The sequence below is a fragment of the Triplophysa rosa genome, linkage group LG14 (genome assembly GCF_024868665.1).
Source record: "Triplophysa rosa linkage group LG14, Trosa_1v2, whole genome shotgun sequence".
Lineage (NCBI taxonomy): Eukaryota > Metazoa > Chordata > Actinopteri > Cypriniformes > Nemacheilidae > Triplophysa > Triplophysa rosa.
The window spans coordinates 16,494,197-16,507,356 of record NC_079903.1 but is presented as its reverse complement, the minus strand read 5'-3'; the positions used below and the strand labels follow the sequence as shown (position 1 = coordinate 16,507,356).

Genomic DNA, 13,160 nt, shown 5'->3' with positions numbered 1-13,160 from the left:
ACAACCCAATACTGTCAAAGTCAATTTGCTTTGACAGAGTGTTTTACAGGACGAAGATTTGGCAATGGACACGCCCCTGAGTGCAGGATAAGTCATCGATATTCTTGTTTTGTTTCCCAAAAGAGAAAACCTGTTCATTTTAAATGAGTTTATCTGCTCTTATGAGAACACTAGCATACAGATAGCATGAAAGCTAGACATAAAAGCCACAAACCAATGTTGAATTCATGACACACATTACTGGCACAGTTCCCGTTTATCGATACGCCGGTACAACTCACAAGCTTAGGTCATTGTAATCCAATACACAAACAAGCTTAAAAACGCATGTCGTGCTAAAATCTGTGTGTGGTCTTCTGCACCGAATTGTACTCTTCCATTCACAGTGTCTCTTGACAGTAGAGGCTTTTTAGCTCTGGATATCATCAAGCATTAAGTGGCTGAGAGTAATGGGATACATTCTGGGCACGCAGTTGAAGGCCAGCACATCATGATAGGTGAAATGAGGACAATGAGCATCGTTTCTTTGCACGGTGTTTACATTTACACCCCACCTGCTTCCTCCACACACACTCTGAATATCACAGCTCAACCTTTGAAGAGTTTAGGGAGGACCATCTGCCAATTTCTGATGGACAGGTAGTCCAATATAAGCACGCATGCTTCGAATCCAAATGAAACAAATGTGCAAACGTACCATTTGAAGCGTGCGGCCTGTTTTATAATGCACATCCAAAACAAAGAATCTGCATCATTAACATCATTTTTCATTTCTGATCTTGGCGTTACGTTACGTTGTTGATACATAATATGGAGTAAATACTGTAAATGGTATTCAAAAATGCTTGTTCTGTTAGGATGAGTTAATTTGGCACCTTGAATAGGTGAATGTGAGTCATTTTGAATGTTTTATGCCGTAATAACTTAGTCTTAGTTAGTTCTGCACTGCAAGATGGAGAAGCATAAAATTGCAATTCAATTGTAAACACAGACAGCAGAGATAGTGTAAGAACACTGAGGACTTTGCTGCCACCTAGTGTCTAAATGTTAATCATGTTAAACCAAGTGAAAATCCTCTAATTCAATAAAATGAGGCACAATTTTGGAATATTGAGCAAGATTACTGAGTTTATACATACTGTGTCTAATAGATTGTTTCATTAAATGGTGTCTCATGTGATGAAACTGATGTTACTGGAAAAGGAGCCTTTCACAAGAGACCTACTTGGAAATCTCGAGGTCACCATTGCTCTGCTGTGTACTAATAAAAGGAAGCACGTGATTTTTACGAATCAAATCAAAAAGGAAAGTAAACCCTTTCACCTCCAAGAAAACATCAATGTCACATCTAAATAAAAGTATAAATAAATCAAAACCTGTTGAAATTCCTTAAAAAATCTTCAGAAGAAGAGTGTCTTAAACTTGAACACTTATAAGAAACAGTAGACTTGGGGGAACTTCTTTATATTTTCACTATGTCTCACTTTCCATTCCTCTGCACAATCTTTGTATCACATACTTTGTATTACAACACTTTTAACGTCACTGTTGTATTCCTTATTAGTAAGTTGTTTTGGTAAAAGATTCCGCAAAATCATCAGTATCAAATGTTCCACTTATGGAATGGAAGAAAAAGACTTTTAAACCATGTACTACAAATAAAGTATTACAAAATATATAACTGCTTTTTTTAAGACCACAAGTTTAGTATGTCTATTATATAAACCACCATTTATATATTTGAGCATTTAATTCATAAGTTTGACTTGATTAAAAACATAACCATTATACCATAAAATAATAGAATGATTAGACCTGTAAACAAGCACATGGGAAACTAAACAGGAATGAATCTTAACTGAAGCTTCTAAAAGTTTAATTTAGCATTGTGATCCTAGTATCATTATCCAATACCCTCTTTAACCTAAATGTAATCAAAACATCCATGATCATCCGCTTGACATGGAAACATGGCAAGGAGCCTGCTGACCATAACATACTGCGTATCATGTGATAAGGAAGGTCAACTATGTATTATGTCAGACAGAATTATAAAACAAGTAATATTTGCGTTTGTATAAATTTGAGTTAGTCTTCCATCACACCAGTAACATACAACTGAACGATACAATTTGTATCAGAATCGTTTTGACAGATACAGCACATAAAATATAAAAATTAGTGTAATTTCTATACTCTCACTGCCAAAGAAGTTACACTTTCCACTGGAGTCTCCAGAATTACCTCAGTGTCCTGTCTTTGAGCACTGCTTCACTGATAAACCCAGTCTATCTGCCAGGAGGAAGGGGCTGAGGTGGCAATACTGGAAACGGCAAATAATTATAAGTGTAAGAAACCTCTCTCGCATTCTATGAAATGTACAGACCAGAGTCAAAAATAAAAATATAAAGACTTATAAACAGATATCTGAAAGATACAGGTTACTGTGATGTCTGCAGACTAACCTCACATTTAGACAGAATATTTTGAAATATATCACAAATAAAATGTACAAGTAAACAAAAATAGTAAACAAATTTAAAAAGATGCATTCATTATGTGGCATTTTGTTCATAACAAAACTTAATTGATGGAAACTGATGGACTGCATTACCTGTGGGTTGCCACTCAAGTTTGGGTCAGGGATGTCTAACATCATGATACTGAAGTCTGTAGAGAAACGTGTGTGCTGGAGGATCGCGGCCATCTCTGCACCCACCTGCACGGGAACATTTGTCTGCACAAAACAAAAATCACAGGAACTATCCACTGGTAGGTCACACTAAGGATCTGGAAAGTGATGCCCAGCAACAAGCACAAAAAAAACCCACGTAAAGATACTAAAAGATAAAACTCTAGAGACGCATATATTGTTGAGCTTTATTCTGCAGTACCTTGAAAGAATGAGATGCATCAAACTCAAAACAGTCCGCGCAGTCAGGCACGGTGCCTTTATATGTGACAAGTGCTTTGGTTGTGATGGAAAGTTGAGGCAATTTAAAGATCCGGTAAGTTCCAGACGAATATTTAACATCACCTGAAGTCAAAGCAGAAATGTTTAAATGTTGCATCTGCTGGCACCAAAATTACTTAAATCAATTTTGTAAGAAACTTATAAGAAAAACATAAGATAAGCTCTAATCTCTGAACGTGTCTTATTAATAGGTCTTTAAGAGAGAAACAAATAGGTTACCAGTCTTTTGTTGAAGTTCTGGGTTGTGAACCACAATGTGACTACCTGCGACCAGGTGGGGAGTGCTAAAACCTGTCTCTTTCATCAGAGTGATGAGGTCCTGCCAGTAGAGGGCGCCAGCCATTCCTTCACCTGATATAATAAAGTAAATGCATTGGTATACAACTTCGTAAAGCATCCCTAGGCCTAGGGACACACATACTGCATGCTTGCCTGAACGTGACATGTTTAATTACACACGTGTAAAAAAAAAAAATTATGACAACATTTTGCAAAACCATGACAAGATGTAAAAGATAAAGCAAAAGAAAAATCCAAAAGAAAAAATCTATACTTACCCCACAGAACTGGATCTTCCTTGAAAGAATCTGGAACGACTTTGCTTGCATACATGTCACTGTAATACAACTCTCCACCCTCCTGTGAGATGCATCCATGAAATGCATGATATTCGTAGCATACGATACAAAAGAATATGGCATAAAATGTATCAGTAGCCATGTGGTGAAAATAACTCACCTTAAGAACTTTGTACGCTTCTTTAATCACAATTTTCTTATCTGGGCACAGACATATTACACAATTTGACCTGCAAAACAAGAAAACGTTGGCATTTTTACTTCACCAAAGGTTGCATGAGAAACATGCAAAATGTAATAAATACAAATGTATAACAATAAATCTGCAGAATTGCATACACAACTACATCCAAAGAGTTGCTCTGTATCCCCGCCTCACTGAGCTTCTCCATGTATCCTTTCACAAACACGGTGTTTGCTTTAGAGTAGCCAAATTTCTCCTGATGGTACTGGGCGTATTGTTGTGAGGCAACTATCTGATAATAAAACAAACACAGAGGTTGCTGACATGTGATGTAGGTTCAAGCTGCAAGTGATTTTTTTTCTTTTTTTACTCAACACAAACAAATATGTTTACAGAAAGTGGGTTAAAATGTTAGACCTGTGACGTACCATCTCATCCGTCATATCCAGTCCAGCGACTTGACCCCTCTCTCCCACCAGTTTGCTGAGGACATAGCAGTCTCTACCTGATCCACTGCCCAGATCAAGAACTTTACATCCTTCCAGCTTCTCTGGAATCACCAAACCACAACCAAAATACCTGCACAACAGATTTTACGCTATATTAAATGAATTAAACGTTTAATGTAAATGAGATGGTTTTGTACAGGGGCGTCGCTAGACCTCTTTTACTGGGGCACGTGCCCCAGTATAAATCTGCTGTGGCCCAGTATACATTTCAAGTTTCAATTTTAACAATCTGGTTTATTTGTGAGTGTTATAGTGGTTTAAGCAAGGGCAGTTTGTATAGTGCATTGTGCAAACTTCCAGACAGCAGGGTTTTTTTTTTAAAGTGATAGAAAAAGTAATGGGGGCCCTGTGCCCCATAGAGCTTTAGGTCTAGCAACGCCCCTGGTTTTGTACCTCTTGCAGACATCTGGATGAACTTGTCTTAAGGCTTCACATGCGCTTTTGGCCAGCGGTCTGGAGGGCATGACACACGCAGCATTGGTCTGCAAGTCTTCTGACGTCTCCAGGCGAGAGCCATAATAATTCTAAAAAAAAATTGGCATAGAAATATCGTGGTGCAAGGGGTCCGACGTTTACCTGTCACATAAAGTCGGTGGGGACGGCATAGGCATATGACATAAAAAAACGCGAGAGCAGTGCTTATAGGAATAGGTTTTCGCGGTACTTTGACGTCACAAGCCGATAAGGATGCGCAGCGCCGCACGAAGTCGCACACAGCTAATCAAAGTTCAGTTTGGATCCTTACCTTCACATTTTCATGCACAGCAGAAGACATGTTTAGAGTTTGTAGTTTTCGCAGTTGAACAGCCAAGGTCCGGACACACTTGCTTGCGTAGTTCATATATTCAAACCAAACGGTGAAATGACTAAGCTTTTTTAGCTATCAAACGAAAAGGGTAAAGTCGCGTTCAAAAGACATGCTCATTGACAATTATGCGAAACAAAAAGACATTCTTTTTACAATCTAATGCAGCCATTTAACTTAATTTCTTGTCACCTGTTAACATAGCTTTGCACTGTTAGGTGTAAAATGATTTCCTTGCCGAGCTTCCTCCAAAGTGCAAACTGCTACAATGATTATCAAGTAGGGGTCTGCAGGTCGGAGAAATGGGCGTGCCAAACGGTAGGGGGCGTGCCGAAAGGTTTCTCGTTGGTCAGAGGCGCTCTTCCTTGGCAGCTGTCGTTATGTTTTATGAGTATTTCAGTCTTTCTGCATGTTTTTGTTTACATGTAGACTACTATTAAAAGGTAGTTGTACTAGAACGGTAGAAATGCCTTTTACTGTATTACAGCTATGTTGTTGCTATTCTATCAAGGAAAGCAAATTATTTCGAACTTTAAAAAGCTAGTGCAGTTGTAAGTGTTATTTGCACCACCCTTTAAATAATAGTGTTTCTCAATCGCTTGAAACATTTCTCGAATCATTCTTAAAATTAGCTAAATAATATGTGCATTTCTCAGAACAATTTGTACAAACTGCACAACATCATGGATTTCCTGCAAAAGCGTGTAACTTGTTCAAAATCCTTAGTTCATCCCTCAAAACTACATTTTTACATCAGTGAACATGTCAGTCCCATGAAAATGGCAAGTCCTTGTGTCATTGTTCGTGAACAAGTCAAAATGTTTAGCCATGTTGTCAATATAATGGGTGCTTTATTTTTTTATTTTTTTTTAGTATTTTCGGATTCGGATAAACTATGGCTTCAGTTTGTAATGACACTCATTGATAATGCACAAGACTGACTTATTTACTTTCAATAGTGCAAAGTTATACTTAACTGTATACACACTGATATCAAAAGATTGAACAGGATTCACTTTACACTTGTTCTGTTGGTCTGTCAACAAATTACACATCAAGTTTGAAAAAATAACTGTGATGAAGAAAATGCAACATTATTTTACAGCACAATGGGAAAAATTGCAAAGAAAAGATAAACATAGGAGAGACCCCTCAGGCAGAACTGTATGCAGTGCTGTATGAGGAATCAAACTACATATTTTCTACTCCCTCTTTGGCTTTGGGATGTCTTACTCTTGCAACGCAACAGTAAAATGCAAGGATATCCGAAATGACCACATGCTTTTGTAAACCATCTTGAAACAGAGCCCTCTCCTCATCAGAGACGAGATCCTTGTGGAAAATCTCTGTACAGTGTGTGTGCGTAACGTGTGTTGTGTGAATGAAGGATCTGAGTTTCTAACAGTGAAAGCAACCTGTGAGCAAAGTAAATCTAGTCACAGTTTGGATCAATAACCCTGCAAGTGTAAGAAAACTGAATATGCCTGACAGATTATGACAACTGGTCTAACCATTTTGCATTGAATGACTAATACGATGATCAAATGACTAGATGTTTAGAGGGGTAAGACAATTGCACAGAGAGAACTATATGATACATTTTGAGCAACATGACAATAGCAACTGATAATGTAGGAAACAACAGACAATTGTACATAATCAATTGCATGAATGCACTAAACCAATTGCAACTTGTTCAAAATAATGAGAAACTACTTTTCTGATGTGCACAAGTGACAAGATGATGTGAAGGTTGAATAACTGTTTTGAGAATTTCATTTCTGATCTGAGAAATGCTCCAAAGCGACTGAGAAAAACTAATTGTAATTTGCTTTTGATTGTGACACTTATCAGCTGTTCCTTAAATATCAGTTATTTCTAAATAGTTAAACTCCACTGTATGCAATTCCCTGTACCTTCATTTTACATTTACAATAAAACGCAATATGATATTAACACAAACCTATCCTGCTTCTTTTCGTTTTCATTTGAAATATATGTGTGTGGTTTAGGTAATCTGATGTGATTATTTTCATTTTTAATCAAATGAAATATGATTCAAAACACAATATTTTATTGTAAAGTATAAGACGTTTGTTCAATAGGGTAAAACAATACACAGGCAGTGCTCCAAGACTAAGTTTAACTAATAAAGACATACAGCTAGGCTGTGTATAGTTATGAAACTCTGACCTCAGTCAAAATGATTAGTCTGGGAACAAATACATTCAACAGACCAACGATTGCCCCATTATGAAATGTAACCAAAACTAATATCCCGTGTTAGCACTAAAGTGAAGGCCAATAGCGTTTAAGCTGATGTAAAACAGGCAGCTTTCGCGACCAATCGAAAAGACCTTTCGACACTCCCCTACCTTTCGGAACGCCTCCACCATTCGGCACGCCCAATTCTCCGCCCTGCAGATATCCGTCTCATGGTTATTGCTGAAATGACCAGTGTTACACAATTATCAACCAGCAGAGGGCGCACGGCGTCCATGTGTTAGTAGACCTTTCCGCAATAGTCACCAATGGCGTGAATTTATGAGAAGTGCAGACCTTTTTGCTATTATTTAATACATTGTAGTAAAAAAAGAGCAAAATGTGTTGTCATAAGGGCAAAGTTTATTATAAAACAAAAATAAATTAATGTGTTAGACACACACACAAAAACTAACACACACAAACAATCAGTCGCCTACATTAGGCTATACTTCATTTCCAAGCATTATGTCATTTGACTGAAATTTATCACAAGTTTGACCAGAAGATACATTCAAGCATCAAGTTTCCCGTCAATATAGATGCCAATTCACACACTAAATTTAGGGTTCTGAACTTAATACACTTATAGATTTCCATTTCGTTGTTTACTACTGTTATTTGAGACTACTTCTTTTTGCAAAGCATTTAAGCCCATTGCACATTGACTCCGAAATTTGCGTCCGAAATTTCCGCGCGTTAAAAAAGAAATACGACCTCACGTTGTGTCAATCACATTTACACACTGCCTCCGATATTTTCGTCCGTCATAAAAAAAAAATCGGACTGGGTTCTATTTTCTGCGTATTTCGCAACCGTAGCAACTTAGCAAGCATTTTGAGAGGCCTTTTTTAACAATTCAGAGACACCGTACAAACGAGCGCCAAATAAGAAAAAACGCATACGAAAATTTCGGACTGTATGTGCAACAACCTTTACACTTTGCGTTTTGAGTAAAGTTCAAAGTTCTTAAGCAGCGGTCACACTTGATTTTTCCTTCCATTGACTTCCATTCATACGCATGCGAATGCGACAGACCGGAAACGCAAGGCCGTCCAACGATATTTCGCATTTCGCTGCGTAGCAAAGTTCAAGTTTGGTGAACTCTGACCTGCGAATTCGCGTCACGTGAGTGCGTGAGACCAATAGAAGATCAAAACGTCACAGCTTGACCTCTCCGTACAGAAATAAAAAAAAATGTAGGAATCGCGCCCGCCCATTTTCGTACCGGCACTCACTTAATCCTTCGTGTTTCGAGTCAGATCTGTGGGCGTGGCTTGTTGGTTTTGACTAAATCTTTGGTGTTTCAAGTCTTAGGAAACCTTTACCCTAACCCACACCCTAACCCTAACCTTACTCTAACCATCTAAACTACCTATGATTGTTAAAATTGACGAAAAAACACGTTTGGGTGATCACGTCTGACTCGAAACACCAAGGATTTAGTGAGTGCCTTTTCGTACCACTGTCCGAACGATCTTCGCATGCTCAAAGTCAAGTCTGACCGCAGCTTTATGGAATCAAATCCCACAATCCATCTTGAAAGTGTGGTGCTGGATTTATATGCTCTCCGTGGCCACACGCACATATCACGGCTTGAAGCATATTTCACATAAAAAATATTTCTTGATCTAGTAAACTCTGTTTGGATTTACTTACTGTATGCTAATTAACCATGTTTTTTTGTGGTACAAGTGTAGTAACCATGGTTTTTTGGTGCATTGATTACTTAGGGCAAAACCATGGTTTTACTACAGTAACCATCGTTTACTATGGTTTTTACAAAAAAACATGGTTTTCAAAACCATGGTTATTTTGTGATAACCATTGTTTTACTACAGTATCCATGTTTTTTTGGTTTTAACTGTAGTAAAACCATGGTCAATTTTCGTAAGGGAATCTTTGCAAGTAAGGGCACAACGGTTTTAATGTAGTCTAAATGTAGTCTACCATGTTGTCTGTTAAATAGTTTGAGTCTGATGGCAAACAGTATCCATATATCATCTCTAACCTTGGCATATATTGTCTCTAAACTGTGAAAAAGCAATACAAATTGTGATTGATCGCATTACATGTCAGTTACACAGCTCTCTCTTTCAATGGGAGCTGTACTTGGTCAACACAAAACACCAAACCTTTCCTGCAGTCAAAGTGGGGAACTTTGGTCACTGATGATAAGGTCAAAAGCAATCCAGCCTGAATCACTTTCCAGGAAATCTATGTAAAGTACTGTTATTTTGATGGGGGTGGAAGAATGAGTATGTCTTGGCACGGTTAAGAGACAGTAGTATGAAGAGACCCAGTGTGATGAATACGGACATTGTTACACTCCTGTGTATGTGGAACTGGAAAACTCTTCACACAGTGTCCTGCTTGACATTAAGCAGAATCAGTCAGCTGTGACCTTACACTGCCCTCAAAGTCCTGAGTTCTTTTACTAAACAACAGCCTGTACGCAGATTAAAGGGTGGTCTGAATATGTCTGGCTTCAGATATCCCCCCCTTGAAAGTTAATATCTGTGGGATGAGTCTTTTAATGTCAAAGGCAAAACAGTGTCTATCAAACAGAAAATATTTTTTAATGTTTGTGATTGAAAAGATCTAATACAGGTTTCTGTAGTATTGTGACGTAAAAAGCAATTATGTCTCTTACTGTAATGTGAAGAGTAATATATACGCTAATACAGGCCTATTAAAGCAATAGTTCCCCCCCAAAAGAAGATTCCTTCATTATTTATTCACCCTCATGTCATTCCAAACCTTCTTTCATCTGCAGAACACAAAAGAAGGTATTTTGCAGAATGTTGCTATAACCAAACAACCTTGACCCCACTGACTGCCATTGTATGGCCACAAAACCACTGAGACATTTCTCAAAATATCTTCTTTGTGTTCCACAGAAGAAAGAGTCATATACAGAGTTTAAATGGCACGAGGGTGAATAAAAGATAACAAAATATCTATTTTTGGGAAAACCCTCCCTTTAAGGCAATAGTGTGTTGTTGGCTTACATTTACAAGCATCCGATATGATTTCTAAGTTACAAAACCATACCTGGCTGACTGTTTATCAAACCTCTGCTTTTTAAATCCCCAACCCTTTGTACCCTTTGTAAGTCCATGAGCACTTTACCGCAGACCAAGAGATCAAAGCCAGCCATCTCCGCTGCGGCATTTCCACCCCCTCTGCATCCTCTGACAAACGAATAGTTGTCAAGCTCCACAACTTGCCCTCGGTCTTGCTCCCAGACTTATTTGTTTAATTTCGGTTCCTTTTTTTGTAGTCAAGGCAAGCAAAAGGTTATAGTCAGTTCAAGCCTGACAAACATCTACGCTGGGAAGAGTTCACTGCCAGACTAAAGGTTATGAGAAGTTGAAGGAAAGGGTAATCTTTGCAAGATCAAATAAAGCTGAATTCAGTGGAGGGGAATGTGTACAGTGTCACACAAGCGGCCCTTTCCTCCGCAAACAAAACCCCACTGTTCCACTTTCTGTCCGGCGCGCAAGCACGCATACGGTCTCAGAGGTCTCATTTAACCTCTGCTGGCCCTTTGAACCCCTCAGACCATCTAGTTAAAGCAATCTATTGCAACACGTTCAAGGTTAGTTATTTTCTGTTCACCGCAAGAACAATGTATGCTGGGGGTGTATCAGATCTTGCTGTGTTGACTCACTGCGGACGTTCAGATGGATTGTACAATGTGGCGTGAAGTGAATATAAACTTGAAAAAAATCTTAAGATAAAGCTTACATATAAAACAAATGATGTATACAAAGCAGCTCTTTCATGCACACAGTCTCTCTCTGTGGTAATCTGGCATATCTAATGTGATATATGTATGTTGGTCACATATATTTGTGTTTGATCTGGCAATGTGATACAAATGATGGTTTAATGTAAAGCATTATGTTTAAGGTTACAGTGACTTTTAGCTGAAGGCTCGCTTGGGCTGTAAGTCAGCCGGGATGCTGTATTCCAAGTGTGCATCTCAGAGAGTCATAAATCACAGGTATGATTTAGAATTTCCAGTTTAAGCACAAGGGTCATTAGCTATCATCAGCCAAGCAGAGCACACTTTATATGTATTGTTCCACATCGGCGAATTCATGCCAACTGTGCAACTTTCTTTGATCCATCAAAAATGCACACAAGCTCTTGTCCAATTACGAGGGAGAGGGTCTGTAAAAGAAACTCAGCAGGAATGCAAAGTGTGTCCTCGGCATTATCAGCGTCACCGCTGTTTTACACGCTTTCCTGACATTATCTCTCAGCTGTTCAGACTGGGGTAAAATGTGTCGCCCGCTTAATCTAGTGCGTTATTTTTGTTACACATACTATATACTGTACTAGAAAGGGCACATGAGGTTTATAGAAGTGCATTGTTTTATGCTGAAAACTGTTGTTTTCTATAATGAGAGTAAGCATTGGTTTCAAATTCAGAATATGATATAAACAGATAACTCAATTTTTTAAAATCAGTTTTTATTGTGTATTCCAAGTAATATTAATTAAACTGCTGCTGGTTGTTTTGATTAAGTAATAATAACTAAAAAAATGCAACTAACTAACACAATAAAAACATAAAAATCATGATTTTTTATTTCTGTTTTTGCAAATGAACTCTTCTGTTTCTAATACAAAATGAAAAAGGAGAGTTTCACGAAATATTCTGAAGATTAAACCTTTCTTTGGTTGGATTGTGAAAATGATGCGAGACAAAATAAGACTTTTAAAGTAAAAAGTGTCACAGCTAACCTCACTTTCTATCTTTATCAGCTTTTCTTTTACAAGTAAAGTGGTGACTGGCATGCATTGTGCTTTTTAAAGGGATACTTCACCCAAAAATGAAAATTCTGACATCATTTACTCACCTTCGAGATGTTACAAATCTGTATACATTTCTTTGTTCTGATGAACACAGAGAAAGATATTTGGAAGAATGCTTATAACCAAACAGTTCTTGCCCCCCATTCTTTTTTTTCTTTTTTACAATATTTTGTTCTGTTGAATACAAAAGAAGACATTTAGAATAATGTAGGACAACAAACAGTTCTGGGGCACTTTTGACCACCATTGTATTTTTTCCTACTATGGTAGTCAATGGGGGGCAAAATCTGTCTGGTTATCAGCATTCTTCCAAATATCTTTCTCTGTGTTCATCAGAACAAAGACATTTATACAGATTTGGAAGTGAGTAAATGATGACAGAATTTTCATTTTTGGGTGAAGTATCCCTTTAACATTCAAAGCAACATAAAAAAAGATTCAAACCCGAAAAGCATTTTGGATTCTCGGTCATGTACGACTCTAGTTAATCCCATCAATTTGCACTACCGCCAGCCCCCCTACCCCCTCACTTTGACACATAAAAGGAGGTGCAGGCCTATATTGTATGACCTAGTTTTGGGGGAAATCATGAAAGAACGATCATATTCAAAAGCAGGCTCGCACGCTTTCCTCAGCTTTGAGCGTTAAAACCCCTCATGCTTGGCTGTCTATCACTGAAACGTGTAATTTTTGAGCTTTCAAAAACGTAGACGCTAAGAGTATAAATATAGAAGCGAGCAGAAGTTGAAATAGGATTTATCTTCTCCGTTTCCTGAGAACAAGCACCAACGTTGGCCTGAGGCGGGTTGCTCTGTGTTGCAACGTGTCCCTTTTCTTCTGGCGTACCTTTTTACAGGCCGCTGATCTGTCTTGATGTTGGCCTCGGTGATGCACGAGGTCATCTCTACCCTATCACTTCCTCTCACATCTATGTCACTGCAACCAGCAGGAATTAAGGTCATGACTCAGGGCCCAACAAATAAAAATTAGGTCAGCAGCAAGGTTTAGTCAGCCAGAGACA

At 38.2% G+C, this 13,160-nt stretch overlaps 1 protein-coding gene across 6 annotated transcripts in view; it reads right to left on the bottom strand.

The window, feature by feature from the left end:
• Nucleotides 1-5,324, bottom strand: part of zgc:153372 (uncharacterized protein LOC767695 homolog) — an 85,532-nt gene extending 80,208 nt beyond the window's left edge. For 5 of the 6 annotated variants that reach the window (XR_008964274.1, XR_008964276.1, XR_008964275.1 and 2 more), the window contains exons 1-10: nt 4,991-5,301; nt 4,639-4,769; nt 4,165-4,315; nt 3,892-4,028; nt 3,713-3,782; nt 3,532-3,613; nt 3,194-3,325; nt 2,895-3,037; nt 2,615-2,737; nt 2,245-2,323 (exon numbers count right to left, since the gene is read on the bottom strand). Coding sequence is in view for 2 of the 6 variants with exons in the window: in XM_057350638.1 (XP_057206621.1) it covers nt 2,246-2,323; nt 2,615-2,737; nt 2,895-3,037; nt 3,194-3,325; nt 3,532-3,613; nt 3,713-3,782; nt 3,892-4,028; nt 4,165-4,315; nt 4,639-4,769; nt 4,991-5,086 (1,143 nt within the window). In the remaining 4 variants the exon portion in view is untranslated. Of the gene's footprint in view, nt 1-2,244; nt 2,324-2,614; nt 2,738-2,894; nt 3,038-3,193; nt 3,326-3,531; nt 3,614-3,712; nt 3,783-3,891; nt 4,029-4,164; nt 4,316-4,638; nt 4,770-4,990 lie in introns of all 6 variants that reach the window. The other variant, XM_057350639.1, reaches the window with a different exon arrangement.
• Nucleotides 5,325-13,160: the final 7,836 nt, after the last annotated feature.